Here is a 23,501-nt window from a genome sequence, read left to right as displayed (position 1 = left end):
CGAGGTTAATTTCTTTCCTTTTGCTAGGTGGACAGCTTCTCTCCGCCCGTCAGACCTCGACAGGCGCATATCAGCAAGAAATAGTTTGTTAGATTCTCACTTTCATCTCCGGTTTCTGGAAGTTCAATATCTCTGCGCAGACTATTGTGTTCTGGTGAATGTAGACATGACACAAAGCAACAAAAACTGCAGACCTACAAAAGCAAACTGTAGATGCAACAGGTTTTGACATTCCAACGGACATAAAAAAAAAACATGAACGACTAGTACAATTGAAAATAAGCCTTTACCAAACCACAGGCGTATGATTCTACATGTGAGTGGTGCATTGCAAGTAATAATAGCTCCAGTACACCATGCTGTACACGGGTCATCCTCAGGCTAGCATGCAATCATATGTTTCATTAGGTCTGATGCATTACTTGACTTGCCAGTTACCAATTTAAAACATCTGGCTCCGTTATCATCTCATTCTGAGAAGTGCAGCCAGACCTGCATTCCCCTTGGCCTCTTTGGCTGTGACCTGTTTGTGTGCTTGTGTCTCTGCATGCCGTAGAGAATGAAAATCAAAGTCTAGAGATCTTCTGGAGTAATGTTTTCTCACCAAGCCATGGACATGTATGCGATTTTGTAATTGAAATCATTATAATTTTAAATCAAGCCAGCTAATAAAGATTATTTTGTGAAGAATTGCTGTTAATGAATGAATGAATGAATGAATGTATGTTCGATTTATATAGCGCCTTTCCAAATTCCCAAGGCGCTTTACAATTTAACACAGGTACAATTCACAGACAACCAATCACACACACACCGGTGTTAAGCTTTAATCATGAACAAATATGAACCTGCTGGCAAATTTAACATAAATTTTAACTGATTTCAAATTTCAATTTCAAGTTTCTCTTCACACACAATAAAACATAAAAGATTGGTCATGCAGGATGTTTAATTAATGTGACGTACACACAAGCAACTTTGTGCAGAAGAATACAGGTTTCATTATAAACATTATAAAAGTCGCTCAGACCAGAGATGGAGAAAGAAACCATGAGTATATCACAGCAGTACATGTTTTGCTATTCTAGTATAAGCTATGTAAGTTCGCTCCGTATGGGATGTGGAACAAAAAATATAAAATAAAATGGCAAAGGGTCATGTGGGTAAAGATGAATCTAATTAAGCTGCACTATCACATACTGAAGCCAAGCCAAATAAAGCCAGGAACATGATCCTACTGTGTGCTCTGTGTGTTCCTTCTCCTGTTTTCGCTGAGGCCCTGTTTTACACGCAAACACACTTACACTTACCAGACATGTCAGCTTAGCCCATTTTCTTAATGGACATTGCCTCGCTCACGGGTAATTCTGACCTGCTCTTTTAGCGTGATCAAACATGTCCCACTGTCCATTTTAAACACAACTGTTATTAGAGGCTTAGTGAGTGGCTAACCTTCGAAAGGGACCACCCAAGACTACAAATAACACGTCTTCCTTCTTCCACTCTCTTGCATTTATGTACAATGAATAGCACAACTGAGTTGCTGGTCGTGTTCAGGGTTAACAGCGTAGTGTTTGTGTTTATAGTAAAAGGACAAAAAACTGGACACCATTATGCCGCACACACGTGAAGACACCGTCTGTACCAGCCATGCTTGCTGGCCTGTTGGTGACATTGGTGACTGAAACGAGGCATGTGAAAATCTGAATGTCAAGCATATAACAAAATGTAGGTAGAACCCAAGTTAAAATGGTGTAATTTTTTTTCTTAGTATTCAACTCTGTTGGCCTGCATAAGACTCAGCACCTTGCTAATGCTTCCAGCAGAAGCTCAGTTCTTATAATTATAAATCCAGGAGAATGGGTAGATATTGAAACTACCGTCAGTGGTGCAGAACAGAAGGTTTCGTGCTCCAGCACTGAGAAGCACTGGGATGAATTGTGGAGGTGTGTGGTCAAAGGCGGATGGCTCTTCAAAGAAACCTGCATGGCTCTCCCTCCTCGTTACAATTATGTGATTTCTGTGGATGGCTGGGACTTCAATAATGTTATTTTGCTTAGGGAAAATAAAAGAGATAGACATCAGAAAGAAAAATATAGAAAAATAGCCTTATGTTGTGAATACTTCACCCCCTTTGTTGCCCAGCAGATAATAGCTTCCAAATGTTTAATATTAGACGCAATCAGGCTGAAAAAAGGTGCTGGATTCTGTTCTGTTTCAATCAGACCTGAATTACTCGAAAGCCTAAAGTATAAATTCTAAATCACATGAATCATGAAGTGATTTTCTTCAATGTCTTGTTATTTTTAAATGATTACCACTTAAATAGCAGCAACACATCTACCCCCCCCCCCTCTCTTTGACACTCTCCTTCTCTGTCTCTCCTATTGTTTAACATTCGTTGATAAAACAAAACAATAAACAAAAACGCATCCTTCTATTCTAGAATGCTTCTACTGTACCTTCAGTCTTGGCTACAGTGCGTACACTTATTCATCCACTACTTCATTCATCAACACTTCCAAGTGTGCTCGCGCTCTTCCGCCTCGCAGCTCACCGAGCACCGCCAGCAGCGCGCACGTGCACAGGGCTCCCTCTCACTCAGCACCACGCCCAGCTGCCCCTGTCTGGCCTTCCTTCACGTGATATCAGAGGCTGCTGGGGCACATCACGAGGTCTGGCTTTGATCGCAGGCTAACGTTAGCATGTGTCCATGGGCTGACGGCGCAGAGGAAATGAGAGATGAACTCTGGGTTCACAGAGCAAGCACAGTCCATCACTTCAAAAGGCAAAGGCTCAGACCCCTCTCCTCTGCTGTCGACATGACACAAATGAACAGAAACAGGGCAGGATGCGAGACCCCAAGCTTGTAAATTGCTACCATTCTCTGCCAGTCCCCATGGTCCTGCACTGTTTAAAGTGGAAACGGGAGTGTGCTATCACAAATATGAAGATGTCTTTAGCTTTAAATACACATAAATAATCTGCTGTGGGGAGGCTTCTGTGGTTTGGTTTATTTTAGCAAGGTGCACAAACTGATGGAGTGTAAAGATTTGCAGGTGTGGTAGATCAGGCCACCTGACATTTTGAATTGTCATATTCTTCAGTGTTTTTCCATCCATACACTCGTGTTAAACAGTAGTAAATTTGATGAGTGAATAAATTAAAGTTCTTGAAGGTTATTGATATTTTCTTTGTTGTCATTTTTGCCTTATGTCACTCATCCGTTGTTTGTAAACCTTCTCCACTTGCTAAAGATTCTGTAAGTGAGAAAACAGACTTTGTTTTGTTCTACTGAATGCACTCACTTAATTAACAATCATTAAACATTGTTTAATCAAAAGTTAATAATCTGTCCACAATTTAACTAAGGTGCTACTAATAATAAGGTAATCTGAACATAGATAACAGAGCAAATTTCTCTCCACATCCAACTAAATGCAAGAACAACCCTCACCAACTAACAAACAACCAAACGTAAATACATTTGCAGGTACATTGAGTTTTATGAGATTGATACACCTCACCTGCCAAACCACTTGTGTTTCCTTTAATTTTAATTACATAAATCTTGATCTGGATGATGTAATACAGAACATCTGCTTGTGAGTGAGAATACGTCAACATTACTGTCAGTTTAAAGATGCCTCTGGTTCCTCTACATTTAATGTACGCTGTCTAATTTAAAAGTTGTGGTTATATTTGTACTGCGGTAAAAATGTATTTTCCATGTTTCTGTTAGTTCTGACATAAAAAACATTAATGGAGAGGTTACATTTGTGGACAACTGTAATATATTTACAATTACCCTGATTGGAATTGTTTAGTTATTACGTTTGTGCCATATACAAAATGTATATAATATAATATTGTAGGCCTATAATGCTTATAATGTGATATTGAGATATTATTCCAAGACGTCAGTATACTAGAATATGTACCTTGAACACACCCAACTTCAGAATTCATTAAAATATATTTGCCATATTTGAAATGTGTTCAGCCTGAAGAGCTTTTTTCTTTATTAATAATACATGTACAGTATATTGGTTACTGGCTGTGGAAGATCCCTCTCAGTCTATCAGAGCCACAGGCACAAATTCCTTCATTCTGCTTTGCATGATACATTTGTACTGCTTTATTGGCACTGCTGAGTTGAGAACAGCCCACCACCCAAATAATATCAGTCAGCAGCCATCTTGTTCTGATCAGAAATCAACCAGGGATGAATAAAGCAGGCTGACAAATTGTACAAGGCAGAATGGCTACAGGCTGTAAGGGTCCACTTATTATGCACATACAAGACAACGGAGTCACCAGGAAGTGTAGGAGCAAGGCGTGCTTCAAATATCAGCTGCTGTGCCAACATATCAAGCTTCTACGATGCAACATACAATATGAACAATTTGCTATTACACAAATCAAGTGTAAAATGATTAATTTAGTTGACGATCACTTCGAAGTTACAAACTAACAAACAACAATGAACAATGTGTAACAATGAAGTTTAATGTTGAAGTTTTTGTGTTTTATATATTTTATGGAAGTAAGCATTTGGAAGCAATGCATATGTACAATGTTGAAATTGAACAATGTAGTTTTTTTTCTAGTATTTAAAAGGAAGCAAAAGGCGAATTTTAAATATTTGTAAAATTTTCAGTAGTTCACTTTGTTAACTTTTTATCCATATCCATGCTGTGACCTCTTAAAAAGTGAACTTCCTCACTTCACTAAGCATTTCGGTACCCACATAAATCACCATATGAAGGGTGAACGTGGACGGCAGCAGACGAGATGAATATATTATAAATAATATTAACGGTGTAACGTCTGAAGAATAATATAGAGCTTATGGACTCTGTCGATTTCCAGCAGCAGGGGGCGCCACAAACACTCGTCGGGAACACATGGCCTCTGCTTGGGGGCTCAGAAGTAGATGTGAGTGTGTGTGTGTGGGTTTAGGTTGTGTGAGAGAGCGGAGCAACGAGGGGGGAGAGTCGGTCTGGAAGTAGGAGAGAGTAAAAGGGGGAGAGATCAGGCGAGATCCTCCTGTTTAGGACATTGAACGTGCGTGAACCACGGGGACAGCGGGAAGAATCTGCACCACTGCTGCGTGTTCCAGTCATAAGCTGCGATATTTACAGTGGATGTAAAAGATGTCATCAGGACGCGGGACGTGTCAGGCGTGGACCCCCGTTAAACGGGCTTCACAAAGGTGTCAACGCGAGCTTCTCCGCTCCATCGTGCTCCTGGTCGGCTGCTACATGTTGCACAAAGCTACAGGTAGGGGCCATCTAACTTCTCCACACACTTCTTCTTGAACTAGTCATAGTGTAACTACAGCTGCTAAAGTTAAATTATTCATAAAATACCGCACATGAGCTCATGGTTCATGAATATTGGTCTCTCTGTCCCTCTTCTAAATCCTCGCACGACCGCAGGTTCATAGGGGCTTGGAGGTATTTAGATGGAGCTTTATTGATTCCGCGGGTCGGAGGATCATTTAAATCTGAGCACATATTGATTTGACCTCTTCACAGAGTGACAATAGGAGCCGAGAAGTGCAGTGAGGAGTGTGTGTCCCTCTCAGCCTCCCAGCTGGGGCTGCTTTGTGAGGGCAGGAGTGCCTCATTTGCGTTAGAAAGACAACTTGGTGTAAGATAGCACCTAATTATGCAGAGCAAAATCCCGTTAAGTACATTAACTAAAAGGTTAACTTAAAAGCTAAATGGAAGGTTAACAGCAACAAAAACACTTAATGTCTGACTAAAAAGAGTTAAGTGTTGGCCCAAGAAGGTAAACAGTGGAACACTGAACACTGTAATAAATATTCTTAGCCTCTGTGTGTGTTTTTAAGGAACTTGTGCGTGTGCGTGTATCATATATTATACACACACGCACATTATATATATATAACTGCGAACAAATTATATATAGGCCTATATATAATTTGTTCGCAGTTTTCTTTGTTTCTTTGTCTGTTGCTATTGTATTTAGGGTTAAATATAATGCTTTTAACAACTTGCGCGAGTTAGAAAAATTGTTACAAATATATTTTAATGAAAGATTAATGAAGATTAATCAGATACATTTTCTAAAGCCTTTCTAATGGGATGAGCCCTTGTGCACCTTTTAGCGATTTGAAGCTGGAATTATTTAACAAATAGGAGAGTGATAATTTACAAAACAGCTAAAGTACTTTTTTGTCCTGTATTAAAATAGTACATTGTGAGAGCCAAGACACTAAATCTTTTTTTTTCTGTAGCACACCTGACACAGCTCACATGAAGAGCTTGGATGCAAAACGCATAAGGTTTCTCAGACTGAAACTGAGAACTCAAAGAAAGCAGTCTACACCGTCACCTATACAAAATCAGCCATCCATTGTAAATAAAGCAATTGCTTTAGACTTTTTTACAATTTTGAAATAGTTTAACGATATCCATATCGCATATCATCTGTATGTGAGGTACTTTCCTCTACCTTTGGGCTGTCAGAAGATAATTTAAGTAGTTTCCCTTTTCCTGTATAACACCTACAATGGGCAGGAGTGCACACAGACAAGGTCAGCATAGTCCAGAGGTTAGACAGATTTCTTCAGAAGATAGTCTCCTTTCTGTCTGTCTCTTCGCTCTGATAGGGAGATTTCCATTTTGCTGCTGATATGGGCTGCATTTTGTGTTGGAGCATAAATTATGATCTCCTGTTTGATGGATGAGTCTTCTCGTTGGTAGGCAGAGTGCTGACCTTTGTAAATATAAGGAATTTTTTCCCACCGAAATGCTGAACATTTCAGACGAGGTTTTATGATGGCAGAGAGAGCGATTTTGACAAGGCCACATCTCCTGATGAGATCGGTGGGCGAAATAGAAACAGACCTTTTCAGTAATCCAGTCTGGAGGTTTAATAATAGTTGGGAGGCCATAAATCATGGGGGTGGAACCGTTTCATTGCAGAGTTCAGTAGGGCAGAATGTTGACACTAAAGGCACTTTACCTCACAAAAAAAGGTCCCGTGAGACTGGATTCTACTCTGAGTCCCAGTCACACTCCACGGTTTAATCTGGTCTTGAAATGCATGGTGGAGTTGTTCAAGCATCCAGACCTCCGTCTTAAAAAGCCTTTGTAGATACAGCAGGAATGCTCACTCAACCATGTATACAATATATGGTAAACCCTTGTAAGCCTTATAATCCATCTTTTTCCCCTTTGTTTTCTCTTTATCATGCTGTTGGCTCAAACTAGGACAACAAAACTGTATATTAATCATGAAGTTCAAAATAATTTTCTGTAGATGTTATTTATTCCAATGTGAAGATCTGTATATTACTGGTGTCAGGCTTAAAAATAAAATTTGCCCCGCGTCTCACTTTTTCTTACTAAGTTTGTAGACGAGCTAGAGGGAGATTCAGCCTGACATCCACAGTGCAGACAACACGAGGACATTGATAGATACTAAAACAGTTTTTAATCGTTTGATTAATGACACCGTGTAGACCTCTCCCAATGAGGATATGCTGTTCTAGAGGCAGCCGGGTGTTCTGCCCTTGGCTGCTAGCCTCCTGCATGGTGTCTGCTTAGCGTAACCTGTCTTCATCAAACTGTTTTCTAGTGTTCGTGTGTTTGGAATTGTGATGTAGAAAATTGGCAGATGTTGCATCTGATGACTGTCATTATCCAGCTTGGGGAGTATTATGAATCTCATGTATTAGAATATCACCACACATCATATCCTGTTCTTTTGGATAACTTATTATCTTTGTATGGTGTTGGAAATAAAATTTTCATTGTTTTCATTGTTGAAATGATATTCACGCAAATTCCAAAAATATCTTCCTGATTGATCAGACCAGACTAAAAATGTCAGAACTTTTGTTTCTTTATACAGTGTGCCTACTTACCTCAGTTTTATATTAGAATATATTGATGTTACAGTGCATTACAACACCTTGTGACTCTGAGAGCCAGGATGTGAGACACAAGCACACCATAGCAGTTCCTTTATTCTTCATGTTCAGTAATAAGGGCCACAGCACAGGGCTGGCTAGGAAGCACTTAAACAAAAAACGAAATGTGCTGTCAGTAAATACTCAAGGTGTGCAGACGCAGGAGAGAGAAATGGACTCGGTCCATAATGAGGCACAGACTAGCAGTAATCAGCACCAGAAGAGAGTACCTGTGGGTTTTGAATAGAGGACAAAACAAAAGGGGATAACCAGGCACAGGTGCTCAATGTTCAGGAGAAGGAGCTGTGTGTGCGTGTGCGTGTGTGTGCGTGTGTGTGCGCGCGCGTGTGTGTGTGTGGCAGTGGGCGTGTCCCTCAGGTGGAGGGTCTGGTATACTGTCACACAGCTTATTACATAAATGTAAAAAAAGCGATTTTTTCCAAACACAACATACATAAAGCTTACATAAAGTTCTAAGATTCACAAATTACCTCTTGTTGTGCTTTGGGAATGACAGTAGAGGCAACTGGATCAAAGTATTTGAGCATTTTGGTCTCTGCTGGAACAATGCTGAAACTAAGATTCATCACTACGCCATAAAATATTCTACAGATAGAGGAAGAAATGGACTGCCAGTACTTGTCAGAAAAGCCTCTTCTTTGGCCTGTGCTACATTTCACTCCTCCAGGAGACATGATGAAACATGGCTTTTTAAATTCAGCTGTAAATGTGTCTGCGAGTAAAGCTCTAAAGCCTGTTTGCCTTGTATTAAGTGCTTAAGTAACCCCTCGGTGCATGAAGACCGGCAGATCTTTTGCTGCCCACAGTCGGATCTTTGTGTGTGTCACACTCTTGTGTGAGCTCGTAAATATCTAACCTTTATAATCTGTTTAGGTTAAGACTGAGATTTGTTTGAAAAAAATGAAAGTATGAAAATATATGTGCGAACTATCAGTCATCGGGGAGACTTCGGTTCTTTCCAACACACACTACAGGTCTTAATGGCCTCGGTTTGCTGTCACTGAGGCAGGCTTTGTACATTCATAATTTGGCCTTGTGCTGGTCTGGGAATATGTGGGTCTAATGGGGGGTGGGGGGGCATCTGACTCAGGAACTGTACTTACTGGTTCACTCAGTGATCTATATAGGTGCAGAACCAGGCCTGTCTGGTTTAAGAAACATCTCTCTCTCTCTCTCTCTCTCTCTATCTCTCTCTCTCTCTCTCTCTCTCTCTCTCTCTCTCTCTCTCTCTCTCTCTCTCTCTCGCAAACACACATTCATTATGGAATCAAATTTTCACATGATGAAATTATTCAGCTATTTTGATAGGGTGACATTTACATTTTGGTAGTTAGATATTCTTCCCACTGCAGTCAAGGTTCTTGAGTCAATGAACACACTTCCAGTCCATTTATAACATGGCTGGAGATGAGCACGTTAGGGAGCGTGGTGCAAATGCAGGTGTGAACAACCACCACGGTTCCTTAGACAGTTCACAAATCAAGAGGTTCCCAACATGCTCCACTTTTTAAATGTTAATACGTGTCCACACTACCAGATATGTAGAACAAGATCTTTAAATAAAACCTATTAATTGAAACAGTGAGCAGTTCAAGTGAGTGCAGTAAGGAGTGCAGCACCCCACGCCCCAGCCATCTGCACCCGCACCACCAAAATCCCCCACACCACCCACGGCGCTTGATGAAACATTACAGCGTTGCCTGCGGGTCAGCTTTGCACCGACTGTCATAAGGCATCATTACAGGCCCAGCTAAGCACTGTAAAGATGGCTTCACGGCACTTTCATTATTCATACTTTATTCTGTTAATGCCAAATCATGGTTTGTAATTCCTGTGTATACAATAACTGATGACATATTTAAAATATGATTGCACAATACTGGATATATGGTTTTTGATTCCCTGAAGTCACTCATTCCTGGGAGTGAATGTGTGATCGTTCATTGGTTGGTGTTCATTTCTTCATCTGTCTCTCTCTGGACAGGCTGTGTCCTACTTCACAGTGCGGCACTGCTCACCTGTTTTTTTGGGGGGATATTCTGCGGACATTTTCTTTGTTGTTTATATGAATGGTTATAGCTTACTTTGTGGTCCAAACGGGAAATGTGTCTAGCTAATTAACCTGTGTGTGTGTGTGTGTGTGTGTGTGAGAGAGAGAGAGAGAGAGAGAGAGAGAGAGAGAGAGAGAGCGTGTCTGTCTAACTTTCACCATGTCTATCACCTTGTCTGTGTATGTGTATGCAGGCGGATTTGTCTATGCATGTATGGGGGATGTTGTAACTTTTCATTCATTCATAAACAGGCATCTAATGGCAATCTAATTATTTTTTTAGTGTTCAGTTTAGTGTTCCTGTGCTCTACTACAAGTTCCTCCTGAACTCTTGAAGGGCTTCATGTAATGGCTGTTGAGTTGTGTCAGGTGTGTTAGGGCTGGGGGAAATCTCAGGTGTGCAGGGCTATGTCCCTGCAGAACTTCTGCTAAAACAACAGCACACATGCACCACCTCCTTTTTAAGGTTCCTTTCAATGTATATGGAGTGAATCAGAAGGCCTAAGCCTGTTTCTTTGCTTGCACAGGTCTGTTCAATTTATACAGCTTAATTAAGGGCCTGCCTCATTAGAGTTCTTGCATGCTTGCAAGAGTTCATTAAGTATGTTTGAATGTTTTCGACCTATTGTCAAGTAATTACTATGAGTATCTATAGAAACCTTAATCTGGTTGTAGACTGAAGGAACAGAAAGTCCAATAAGCTCACCTTTGAAGATTAACTCCGTCAAACCGATGTAGTACAAAGGCACTGGATTAACAAGCCACTGTGATGTTAACTTAAGGGGACTGGGAAAACTCTTCGTTTTGTCCCACTGTTTTGTGTTTTTATGTTTCTTGAATCAGAGTCTTGATCCACACTGTTTGCAGCACTGACCACATTTTACAGTATCATGTAACGGCAGAAGGAACACTGACATTTCCATACCAGAATACTGTCAGTAATGCAATGCAAAACAAAATCAACATATTCTCAAGATGATGCTCGAATTCTCCCAAACTGCAACTGTTGTCACGATCAGAATATGATTTGAGAGAGGAATTGCAGTCTTTCCATATCATATTCTCCATGATTGTTTATTCATTTATTTGTCCTGAAATACTTTCAGTTGTGTGAGTGCGTGTGCAAAACTTGAGTGTGTATGCTCATAGTGTGCCAGGAGTGTTGCGTGGGACCCAGAGTCATGTGATCTACTCAGTTTGGGTTGAGCGTCAGCCGGAGGGCCAAAGGGACAATGCCGATGTCAAGATGTCTGCCATTTCACGAGCTGTAACTCTGCACACTACAGGCAAGCATGGCAATTTCACACTGCTGTTTGTTTAGGTTTTGGCCTTTGTGCAGGTGTCACTATCAGTGGCTTTACAATTAAGCACAAGCCACAGTGTGTTCTGCTTTTCCCTGGGGATGAGTGGTAAAGGAAGAGAGCTGGTGGCAGAGTTCAGGCGGGGAGCTTGAACCGGGCCGTTAGAATATGCATCATATTACATTCAGTTTGTCTGTCTTACGTTTTGTCATTTTTCTCCCTTCATGCTCAGTCCATCTCTCCATGTCTCATTCCATCTCTGTGTCTCATTCCATCTCTCCAAGTCTCATTCCATTCCATGGCCTTCATGCCTCTCTCGCTGCAGCAGGGCAAAGACGACTTACCCAACCGCACTGACCATGGAATGCTAAAATAAAAAAGCGTCACTTTCCTAATGCTTTGTGATCGGATGCCAAGCGAACCACAGCGACCGAGCGGGTCCGAGCCCTGCTGTGTGCAAACTGGAAGGCAAAGACTGCAACATTGGGTCCTTTTCCTACAGACGCAGACCTAAAGAAGGGGAGGAAGCTTTCACTAACCCTGATCCTCTGGACTGCCAGCCTGTCTGCAGTCAAGACAACCAGGCAGTGGTAGGAAGTGTTGCTCTGTAGAGATGGTCCAACTGGGGGAAAAAAATCAGTTTCAGACATTCTTCTCTTTCTATTAAACCACAGTTATTTTCTCACCACCGACAAGCAACAGCCATGAATTCCATTACACCAGAGTTCCCTCTTCAAATTCATTTTCCACCTTGATGAAATATAGCACTTCTAGTTTGTGTGTTTGCTCACAGAAACAAGAAATCTCATCTTTCATCTCAAGATGGAACTGATCTTTGGCAGTATGTGGAACGTTTCTCGGTCCCAGTGGAATCTTTGAGAGGTGGATCAAAACCTCAGAGTGTTGAGGAGAAAATAGTTTACCTGTTTGAATCAGGTTCCCACTGTTCATTTCCACTTTTTGGATGTTTGTCGAACTTTGCATGATTTTTTATACACTTTTTTCCCGGATGCACCTTGGACAAAGCTCAAGTGTAACTTTTAATTTATTGGCATCTTTAACCCTGGTGTCGCTCTCTCTGCGAGCATCGATTTAACCCCAGTCATTGCCCATCGTTTCAGAGGCGGAGGATGAGGGCAGAGGGCAATCAGTCATGAGGTTGTCATGAGTCAGTACCTTCAGTGGACCTGGTTCCCTTCACAGGGAAAAGTGATTTAATCACAAGGCAAGGAATAAGAAGAGGGGAACAGAGAAGAGAAGTGAACTAGAGACACAGGAAATGCCAAACAAGGAGACTAGGAAGAGCCCGAAGAGTTCTTGGTGGATTCACAGTTAGCTGTGCTGTACCTTTGGTTATGTGTCAGTCAGGCACATAACAGATAATCAGTTTTATAATTCAAGAGGGAGAAATAAGTGAGTCAATTTTAGACCAAAAATGTCAAACATTTTGTTTTGCTTTTGTTTTGCTTCTTTTTGTTACTGATGTAGAGTAACAAAACACTTCTCCTGTTTAGTAGTAGTATTACCGAAATACTTTTTTGTTTTGATATAGTTGTAAAGGACTCCAACAAGTAAGACGATTGAGGATGGTGTTACAAAAAACACTGTAGTTGGAGTCAAGTAACAGGAAAAGGTTAGTATCGGGGCAAATGCTAACAACACAGGGACAGCATTAGAGTAGTCAGAAATACGTAGACTAACAAATATAACAAATACAGGTAATAGCCAGAATAAAGGGATCAGAGAAGTGCTTGGTATGTACAAACCAAGTAAGTGGCAGTACTTTGCAAAGAAGTCATGACAGGCATGACATTATATAGGCAAAATTAAATAGAAAACAGGTGAAGTTAATAGTCAGGTGATGAGGGATGTTGGAATGCTCTGTGATTGGCTTTTGTGCTCAGTCCAGCATTCTGGGGGTTGTAGTTGGGGAGGAGCTCCCCACATGAGGACGCAGCAGGGGTCATGACAATAGTTCCCGTCTTTTTACCAAGAACATCAGGGACAGATTTTCACTCTGCTTTGTTTTTGTTCTATTTCTCTCCCTGGTCCTAATATTCTGCTGAAAATTCAATAGCACGTTTGACCAGATCCACGTGTCTTTCCTTTCCTGATTTCATTATGCTTGGAAACAGGACATTTTTGATCAAGGCTCAGTTGTCCTGCAAACACCTCCCAATCTTTATTTTTCCCATTGCATTATGGTTTTTCTTCTTAGTTATGGATATTGATTTAATTAGTTGAAGGAGAGTAACATATGAACATGCCCTTCGGTTGCATAGAGGTTTATAACCAGTGGGATATGTGGCCTGGTATGAGATTCAGACTTTTCCTTACATGCACTGCTACTCTGCTGGTTTCAAGTGGGAGGCACATTATCTGCTGTATTATAGCACATCCATACTCAGAGGCCATCAAGGCATCGCGGTCTTATGAATATGAATGTCTGTCAGCTGTTTTGATTTTCGGCATCTTTGATATTTTGCTGCAATTATACATTTAGTGAAGTTGTGTCCTTTATAGTGGAGCAGAACATTTCTGCGTAACATGTCTCTTTGATTAGTTCAGTGTGAATTTGCTGATATTAACAATCAGCATATCTTTCCATGAAATGTAAAAATTAAGCCGTGCCATACTAAAATCCTCCTCTTTAAACTGATGGCTGCACATTGTGTCACTCTGTTGTAGCCGTACTGTATCCAGTGTGGCTGGCATGTCTCCCTGTGATGTCGAATTGAGCATTTCTGTAATTATTTTTAGGAATACATGACCAAGCTTTTGTATTTGTCTTCTGTGGTCTGTGTTTGTCCACCCAAGGGAAAGAAGCAAGTAAGGTCCTAATGAACAGGTACTGCACAGAGTTTTAGGCATTATTGTAAACGAGTTGGAAACACACAGGATTATGAAACGCTAAACCCCCATGAGCCATCAACATTACAGTACAGGCTCCATGCAGACTAAGCTAACAGTCCAGGGCATGGATGACGTGTCCTAAAGGGTTTGCTGTATTTTACACTAGGGACTCCCCAGTGGTGATGCTTGGGATGCAAAAAAAAAGAGAACCAACGCTGAGCTGTGCAGTGGTCCGGCCCTCCAGGACAGACCTGAGCCCAGATTTGAGCTGTGCGGTGCTGCTTTAACCATGTGTTTGACTGGGTGGTTCTCAAATGTTGGTAGGTAATTGCTTTGAGGCAAGGCAAGCTGCACTTTGATGCAGACTGCTTTGATGCGGGTCTGATGGTTATCCTGGACTTCTTGTGGGACTACGGTTAAGTAATTTGTCATTGTATTTATGTTTCAATCATGCAATGCAGGATCAAATCTAATTCTAAAATTTCTTTAGGCTTTTTTTTCCCTGATGATGCTTGTTACAGAAATATTTTTTTAAATCCTTTCTTTTGTCTTTTTTAAATTGTTACTTTCTTTTCTTGAAGTGACACACTGGTTGTTTCATAAAGATTATGGCATTAATCCATTCTCAACAGGCAGTGAACCACCCTCTTCATTTTATTGCTGTCAACACTCAGTATGTGTGCTGAGCATTTTATTTCCCCTGAAAAAGAATCAAAAATACTAAGTAATATGTTTGCCTTTTTCGGTTTCCTCAAAGTGGAAGTCAGGTGCGTGGCTTACAAAGTTTCACATCTTCAAGGTGGTCTTGGACAGACCTCAAGATTGCCTGGGTGCTCTGTAACGTGAAAGCAATTAGCAGTGGTTTCATGGAGTGCTGGGGTATGTGCAATAACAAAAGAGAACATGGGTCATTGGAGTCCATGTTGGATCTGGCTGTGCTAGTCAACGAGATCTGGGGAGACAGCAGCATCGTTGCACTTTGATCTCAAGTCCATGACAGAAAATCTGAGTAAAAAGAGAAAGTGAAGGAACAGGCCTGGAGATGCAGTTGAATTTTCTTGATTCCTGTAGTAAAATATACCAGATAACATCTCCATGTATTTTTGGAGAGGCTGGGTGCAGGCCGCGCCCCCCTCTCCTCCAGCTGTTGCAAGAGCTGCTGGGCTCAGCTCTCCTCAGCCTGGGCAGGGAGCTGCCTCCTGCCTCCTAGCTCCTGCCTCCTGCCCCCTGCCCCCTGCCTCCTGACTCCTTCACCAACTGTAAAGGAGAGGATGGAAAATCCTCCCGACTGCCAGTGTCACCGGGAACGTCGGCTGGCTACCGCAGCCTTTCAGCTTCCCTTTAATTCATTATCCACTTTTCTTTCCAGAGGGTTGGCCAAGGGAGCGTGGTACACGTTGGATGCTGAGGTGTGCAAGCGTGTAGGGCACGCTGCCAGAGGCCTCTCCGTCCAGCTTTTTACATACACACATGGGAATATGGCCAGCGAGCAGACTTCACTCAGCGTAGTGAAACAATGGACCCACATTTCTGTGGAGCAAATATTATGCATCCTTCCAAATTACGGCGACTGTAGGTATGTTAGTCCAGCAGCTCTCCCTCCAGGGTTAATGTTATTTCGTGGTGTAGGTCTGCTCCCATTCTGAAAAACTGTCCAAAAACAATGAGGGAGAAGGGAGGAGGAGGGGGAGAACCCACTAAGATAACAAGGCCGAATATTCTGGCGACTGCAGCTTGTGAAGATGTATTTCTGGGAAGGTACAGCCATTTTCATCCCTCCCTGAGGAAGCGTGGCCAAAAACAATTAATTTGAAGCACAGTTCACTGTTATTTTTAACTTTTGAGTGCATATTCTTTAATCACTCTGTTAAAATTTGTAGTAATGCATCCAAAACTGAATATACAGGTTAAGAAGGAAAAAATTAATCATATCACTGCCTTTTTAATAACCAGGTAATTTGTAAAGATCAAAGCTTGGAAACTGTGAACTCACCTTAAATAACAGAACAGGAAGAAATGGCACTTTATTCCTTATTCCTATTTTAAATATGATTTTGTGACTTATAGCTTTCTTTTCTTGTTTAGCTAAGGACAATGAACATTTGAGATCATATTCACAATGAGAAACTGATACTGACATCAGTTACTGAGTTGAAACACAATGCATGGTGCAAATAAGAATTAAAATTGTTAATCTAAAAAAAGGAGGGGGCGTTTCTCCCTTATAGGATTTGATTTCCACATGTTTTCATATGAAACTATGTGTTGTTATATTGAATATGGTTCAGTTTACACCAGAAAAGATGTGGGCCCAATTTCCCAGAATCACAGTGTTAAGATCCTAAATGAGAGAGAGAGTATTCTGTGTAATACTCTCTCTACCATTGTACAGTGAACTTGGTTTTACAGTGCTTTTGGAAATCCTGCTCTGATCTCTAGAAGACATAGACAGGCTTATTTGACCACTTGTCTATCTCCCTTGATTTTGGGGGACACACTCACCCTCTATGTGTCCCTGTCTCCCCCTCCATGAACAGGAAATGGTAATTTCAGAATTATTTGAGGATCAGTTGTCTACCAAATCAGAGACATGTCCGCATTTTGGATCATCTGGCTATTGAATTACACAAATCCTGTCAGGTTTTGTCAAAATTGTGTTGATAAAGTATGTTGATGAGTCTGAAACCCTAACATATTATTGCAGTAACAATCCTTATATCTATAACATGCAGAAAGAAGCATGAAATACTGTAGACTGCATGTGGTTTGGGCTAGCACCAGCCATTGGATTGTTCAGATGGCTGGGCAATGTGACAAAATATTCACAAATGCAGTGTTCTGTGCTCTGCAAAACTCTATAAACTCTATAAAACTCTGATTTAATAATCCAGCTGGTGTGGGTTATACCCAGAACACAGAGAGCACAAGGAGGTCCCCTGTCAACGTTTCCAAGTGGGAGCAAAAAGTGGACAAAAGAATGGAGCGCAGTGACGTTGAGAGGCCTGCAGGGGGCCGCAGAACAGATGGACTGAACCGCAAGGTGAGAGATGAGAGGAAAAAAACTATGAATTGGCGGAAGACTCCCGATTATGCAGGAGTAGTTATCAAGTTATCATTCACTGTGCAGCCCATTACACAACCCATACTCTAAAACCAACCAATGGCAGAATGACGGGGATTATCACCTGCAGGAAATAAGAGACATACATGCAAGTTGGTAATGGAGGAGCATGAAGGGGAGAGATGGTGAAATGAAAGCATGCGGGACCGTGCCCCGCTTCAGGACCTGTGGGGAATGAGGAGTGGCCTTAACCAGTCTGGTCCATCCTGTGGTGGGTCTTGAAAAGAAGCACCCCATGTTTCCATTCGTAGCCATGAGAACCCCTCCCAACCTCAGAGAAGTACTCGATTGGCATGACGGCGGGCCGGGTCCGGGGTTGAGGGGGTCGCTCCCATATAAAAGAGGATGGTGACTGTGACCGAGCTACAGACAAATGGGCGGAGGGAGCAGAGGTTTTGATGAAGGATCGTTTGTCAAAGGGCCAAATCCTCTGCTTTCATGGTGTAGGTGGGGCCCTGAGGCCAAAGACCTCAGGGGTCCACGGGGTGTCTGAAACCACCAGGAAAAGAGGAAGCTCATGCCAGAGGCATTCAGGGTTGAGTGGAGGCAGGTGCTGGGATAGCAGAAAACACACACACACATTATGTCTGTTATCGCTGTCTTTAAAAGACACCCATCACTCCTCTGTCTTCCCAAACTGTTTAAAATAGCTGATTTGCTTGATTCATCAACGTACTGTAGTCTGCCGGCAGGCTATTCCACACTTAGGGGGCTCCATCTGTGTTTGTGATTTAACCAGGCGTTTAGTGTTACGTTTAGCAGATGGGAGGATTTCTCTTCCTTCCCTCTCCCCCTTTTCCCACCTGTGAAATTAATTGACGTCCCCTGGAAGCTCACAGTTATTAACCCGCGCTTCAGATCAAGGAAAGGGACAGGCCAGCATACCAACAGCCAGCAGACTGGGAAAGACTTGACAGTGGTTCAAGTGTTTACACATGTGTTCAGTGGTAGCTGAGATACTATTCCATTCTAGTTTGGTCACTGAGGATTCAGTACACATTTAACCAGTGAATACATGTAGTTTTTGGTCAATCATGAAAGAAGACACTGGCAGACATGTGTCGATGTGTTTTACAGCCTTTCTGTCAGCCATCCAGCTTCTGCTGTTAAGACGTAGAATAATGTTATTCTGATCTCTAACAGCTTTTGGGCCAAGGCACCATAAAGGAAGCTTTCTGTTCTGGTTCATTTCTTTTTATATTTGAGATAATGTGTCAAGCATGAGACAAAAACTCTCCTGTTGCACTGGTCTCTTTGGAACTATTACCTCAAGATCTTCTACTGACTAATACACATTTCTAAAAATGCAGTAATTGAATAGTGCATAGCATTTGACTACTGGAAGTCTAATCATTGGAACCTAAATTATTTAGATTGATCTTAAATTAGATTAGTTTGGCTTATGAGACCAGATTCTTGGGATTTATGTCCAGCACTTTGGCCAGTCACGGCATGCCTTCCACACCTCAGATCATGGAGCGTTTCTTCCACCACACACATGACTTTCAGAATTCTGGTTTAAACCAGCCCTCCAAGGCTGTGGGTTCCCCTCTCTCTGCCGCTTCCTGGAGGTTTAGTCAGGATGAATGTGTCCTTCAGGAATGCACGTGTCTATGCTCGGTCCACTTACAAGCCCATGTCTCTGCTTGATTCACTGAAGAATCCCAGCCTCTCTGGAGGTGTGATAGATAACAAAGACTTCATACACATTTAAGACACTTGACAAGCACACTCCCCAAGCAGCCTGAGCAGTGCCTCAAGAGTCCCTATCTCCGGTGATAAAAAACTAGCTGAAAATAGAATTGACAAGAGTTCCTGTAGTTCCAAAACATCTTCAACCAAAGGAGATTCTGTTGTCATTATTTAAGTCCTTAAAGGATTCTCTTCCTTTTTTTACTACAGGGTGTAGAAATGTGGACTCAGTGTGATAGGGGGCCTATACCACACAGCCAGTAAATTATACCAAAGAGATTATGTTAACGTGAGAGTTAAACCTCCTGTTCGTCATTTCTGTAGTCTTGATAAGATTAATTGATTACTATATGAGGCAGTCAATCAAAGTCATGCATATGGTGCATTCAACTTAGCTGTGTGTATGTCTGTCTGTGCATGGCTTTGAATGTAACTAACTGAATTACTTTCTTACTGCACAGTAAGCAGTATACTTAGACATGTGCTCTATATTCCATCATCGATGTGTAAACCAGAGATAGAGATAAAGGGATGGGAGGGAGAGTTGATTTGAGTGGGTTTGCGGTGTGGTTGGAGCATATGGATCGTAAGTATACAGCAAGCATGAGCCAGTCACCAGTGTTCTCCTGTTTTGGACATTCTGTGGCCATACATTTCAGCGTATGCCTGTGTGTGTGCTTGTAGCTTGTACTAGGTCTTTCAGCATGTGTCTGGTCAGGAGATTAGTGTTACTGTTATCATTAAGGCACTGATAGGCATTGCCAGGCAAACATTGAGGGTGTGAGGAAGATACAACATGAAATCTGCATCTAAAATCATAACTGACAAGTGCAATGTAGTATGAAACGTTATTAGGAACAGAATGTGTCATTTCATTATTTAAGGCATGACCTACCATCAATCAACCAATCAGGACCTAATAACAAACAGTCATGACCTAATAACAAGCAATCATGACCTACCTCCAACCAATCTAGCCAGATTAGGAAATATCAGCAGAGACAGGAAGTACATTCTGTTGTTTTTCACTTCTTTGTTGGACTGAACTGAAGAGCAGAATTCATCACTAGTGCAGATTGCTGGCTATAACTTTCATGCAGCAGCTGAAAGAAATGCATGGTTCTGATTGGTGGATTAGTTCTGTTTCTCACCATAGCAGCAGTAAAAAAAACTGAATTATACAAAACGAGACATCTGCAACTTTTTGACCTTTCATAAACGTCATTGCAGTGCAGTTAGAATGCAACACTCTTTTAGTCTTACACCATCTGTAGTGTATGTGTGTTTTGTACACCCCCTATTATTAAACATTTGGACCAGTCAACCAGTGTTCTGTGTTTCAAACTCAGAACCCCACCCCCACCCTCAGCTACACCAGCACGTTAAGGGATTTTCTTCACTTGGTGTCTGAAATGGTGATGATTACGCAGTGGTGGAGCTAGACTTTTTTTCAAGGGGTGGCCAAAGGGTGAGCAAGGCTTTATCAGAGGGGTCCATATACAAATGATGAACAAAAGGAAACACGTATTTTCTCTTAAAATGACCATTTCCAGTGGGGTGGCACTAGGGGTGGCAAGAGCTCTGTTGGGGGTGGCCACCCCTGCCCCCCCACTTTGGCTCGGCCACTGTGAATACGCATGCTCAGAGGTGCTGCATTTAAAGGTTACTTCACACCACTTAAACAACTATAGTTAATACCACTTAAATGACTATACTATACTTCACACCACTTAAACAACTATAGTTAACACCACTTAAACAACTATAGTTAACACCACTTAAATGACTATACTATACTTCACACCACTTAAACAACTATAGTTAACACCACTTAAACAACTATAGTTAACACCACTTAAATGACTATACTATACTTCACACCACTTAAACAACTATAGTTAACACCACTTAAACAACTATAGTTAACACCACTTAAATGACTATACTATACTTCACACCACTTAAATGACTATTCTATACTTCACACCACTTATATAACTATACTTCACACCACTTATATAACTATACTTCACACCACTTATATAACTATACTTCACACCACTTAAATGACTAAACTTCACACCACTTAAATGATTATACTATACTTCACACCACTTCTTGTGATATTTTACTTTTACTAGGATTAATTCTAGAATTATAATGGTATTATGTGTGACCTAGGATTAAAAAGATTTGGAGTGGCTTTGTAGGACCTTGCCTGGGGTCTTGTTCTGTATAAATGACTTTTCCATGACTACGTATAACTTGGCTGGGAATATCTTCTGTTTATGTCCACAGGGGGCCTAAGGATTAAGTGGGCTGGCATTTGCCTAATGAAAGTGGCCACCTTGTGTAAACCATGAACCCATCCAAGAAAACATGTGGGAAACCTTTGATAATACATAATCCGTGCTTAGGTTATGACCATGGATTGTGGTCATTTATGTACATGTTCATTTAGCTCACCACAGTGCAATGTGTATATTTATATACATGTGTGTGATTGTGTGTTAATTTCCACTCTGTGAACTCTCAGGAAAATTCTCCCTGTCATGTACAGTAATGTTGATATCCTTCCCACACTTGTACATTAGCACTGAAATGGCTTTCTTCACCACTCCTGTGTGGTGTACAATGTGCTTCTTCTGTCAACACCCCTCGCCAGCCCCTCAGTGACTCACCTCTGACATGTGTCAGTGGGATACACTGCCATCCTGTTGCCCTCCGCCAGGTCTTTAGCCTAATCCAGTTCTGAGGTCAGTTACTCCCACCGTAACTCCTTGCTCTGCTGCCTATAGAAAACACTACTGTGAGGGGTTTGCAACATTTAGCTTGACTGTGGAGGCTTGACAAAGGGGCTTGTGTAGAAGTGGAGAGAGATGCTTTTGGAGAAGTTGCAGTACTGCAGCTGTAGTGGTTCTGAGGCCCCGCCCTCCTGGGACCAGGGGGAGGGAACGCGCACAGTTGAACAATGTACTGTATCTCAATTATACTTATATTGCTTAGGATGATGCATGGCACTTTTATGATTTATGCATTACGTACCTTATGAAGTTGCAGATATGTAGTCCGCAATGACTGGCTGTCTCAGAAGGGTTATCCGGTTAAAGTACACTCAGCTTTGGCCTTGAGGTTCAGCCTCTTGAGTTTTATCTTTATGAGATTTTGTTAGGCCTGTTTTTTTCTTTTTCAAACATCTTTTAAATCACACCTTTGTTCTAGGCTGAACTTTAGTAGTTTATCCTGAATAGATGAAGCATGGATTTAAAAAAATGGTGTGACGATAGTATTCAAAAGTAAAAAAGAAATCAGGTTTCCTACAGCAGAGTTTTTTAATAAAAGTCTTTTTATATGGAGGTGTCCTGTCTGTGTTCTGAGTTTGGACCACAGGAGTAACTCTGTCAGCTCATTCCCAGTTAAAGTCAACAGGAAAAATTAACAAACTTCTCTTTGCAAAGCCTTAAACAAGTTGAATAGCTGGGTATTTTTGTGCAGTGTAAAAAATCAAATGCTGAAGTACTTTTCATATAATGTTTGTGTTGGTTCTGATGTAAGTAATTGACCTCCTAATTAATAACTTGTCCACATATAATGTGAAATAGGAAATCCAGAACTCTGAATCTAACTCTAAATGACCTGTTTTCTTTGGGCTCGTGTTATCTGGTTCTTTCTTTTCTGTAAGTTACTGTTACCATCTTATAACACAAATAATTCGTCTACAGTCATTCCTATGTTCATGTTTAACTCTTCTAGAGGAACTAAAAGCTCTTCAAGTTCAGCCTCAGCCTGCCATGCTCCATCTCGTGCAGTGGTCAGCCCTGTCAAGAGAGCCATATTTAGGGAGAGACACTGTTTGTGTTGTCTGGGTCGTCTACATACCCCTCACTCAAACTCCCTTAGGGCGGGCAAAAAGAAAACAGACTGTTGTCTCATAGTGCCTTTAGGATACCATGATTGAAAACAAATGGAATAAACTAATCAGTAGTAGTATTTTAGGAAGGACAATCTCTGTGGAGAAAGTATGGATTGGATTTTAACATAAGATCTGCATATGTATTTGTGAGCATATGTGAACTTTCCGCCCTTTTTGCATACTGCAGGGGCTCGAGGTTATTCATCTGTGGATTCTACTCCCACTCAACTCCACAGGAGGGCTTTTATTGTTGACATTCTGCCCCGCTCCATGGCATCTCCTCTGGGCTCGCCTTGTTAGTCGGCCCCCTTCTGTGGATGTCGATCCTGGGGCTCAAAGGGGACAAAAGAGGCCTTCGGTTGGCTGACTGGTGGGCATGTTGGGGGAGGTGCCAGCTGTCTGTCAAAGGCAGGCATGCTGAATGCAGGTGGTGGGTGATGGTTTGCAGATAAGAGGCTGAGGGTGAAGCAGAGTGCCCTGGAACACAGTTTCTTTATCGCCAGCCCTCATCAGGACCGTGTGTATGATCTTCACAAGAATGGCTGTGTTTGCCGAGTTCTGCTGCATCAGGCAGTGGGGGCTTTGCATATATAGGTCATAGCAAA

The 23,501-nt window shown here is 41.6% G+C and overlaps 1 protein-coding gene across 1 annotated transcript in view; it reads left to right on the top strand.

The window, feature by feature from the left end:
• The first annotated feature begins 4,902 nt into the window (after nt 1-4,902).
• The window catches only part of ror1 (receptor tyrosine kinase-like orphan receptor 1), an 85,244-nt gene continuing 66,645 nt past the window's right edge, over nt 4,903-23,501 (top strand). Inside the window, exon 1 of the mRNA XM_077014847.1 lies at nt 4,903-5,283. Within this exon, the coding sequence (XP_076870962.1) occupies nt 5,157-5,283 (127 nt within the window). The 5' untranslated portion in view covers nt 4,903-5,156. The remainder of the gene's footprint in view (nt 5,284-23,501) is intronic.

This window comes from Brachyhypopomus gauderio, chromosome 8 (assembly GCF_052324685.1).
Source record: "Brachyhypopomus gauderio isolate BG-103 chromosome 8, BGAUD_0.2, whole genome shotgun sequence".
NCBI lineage: Eukaryota > Metazoa > Chordata > Actinopteri > Gymnotiformes > Hypopomidae > Brachyhypopomus > Brachyhypopomus gauderio.
The sequence above is the reverse complement of the archived record's forward strand: the minus strand, read 5'-3'. Positions and strand labels throughout refer to the sequence as shown.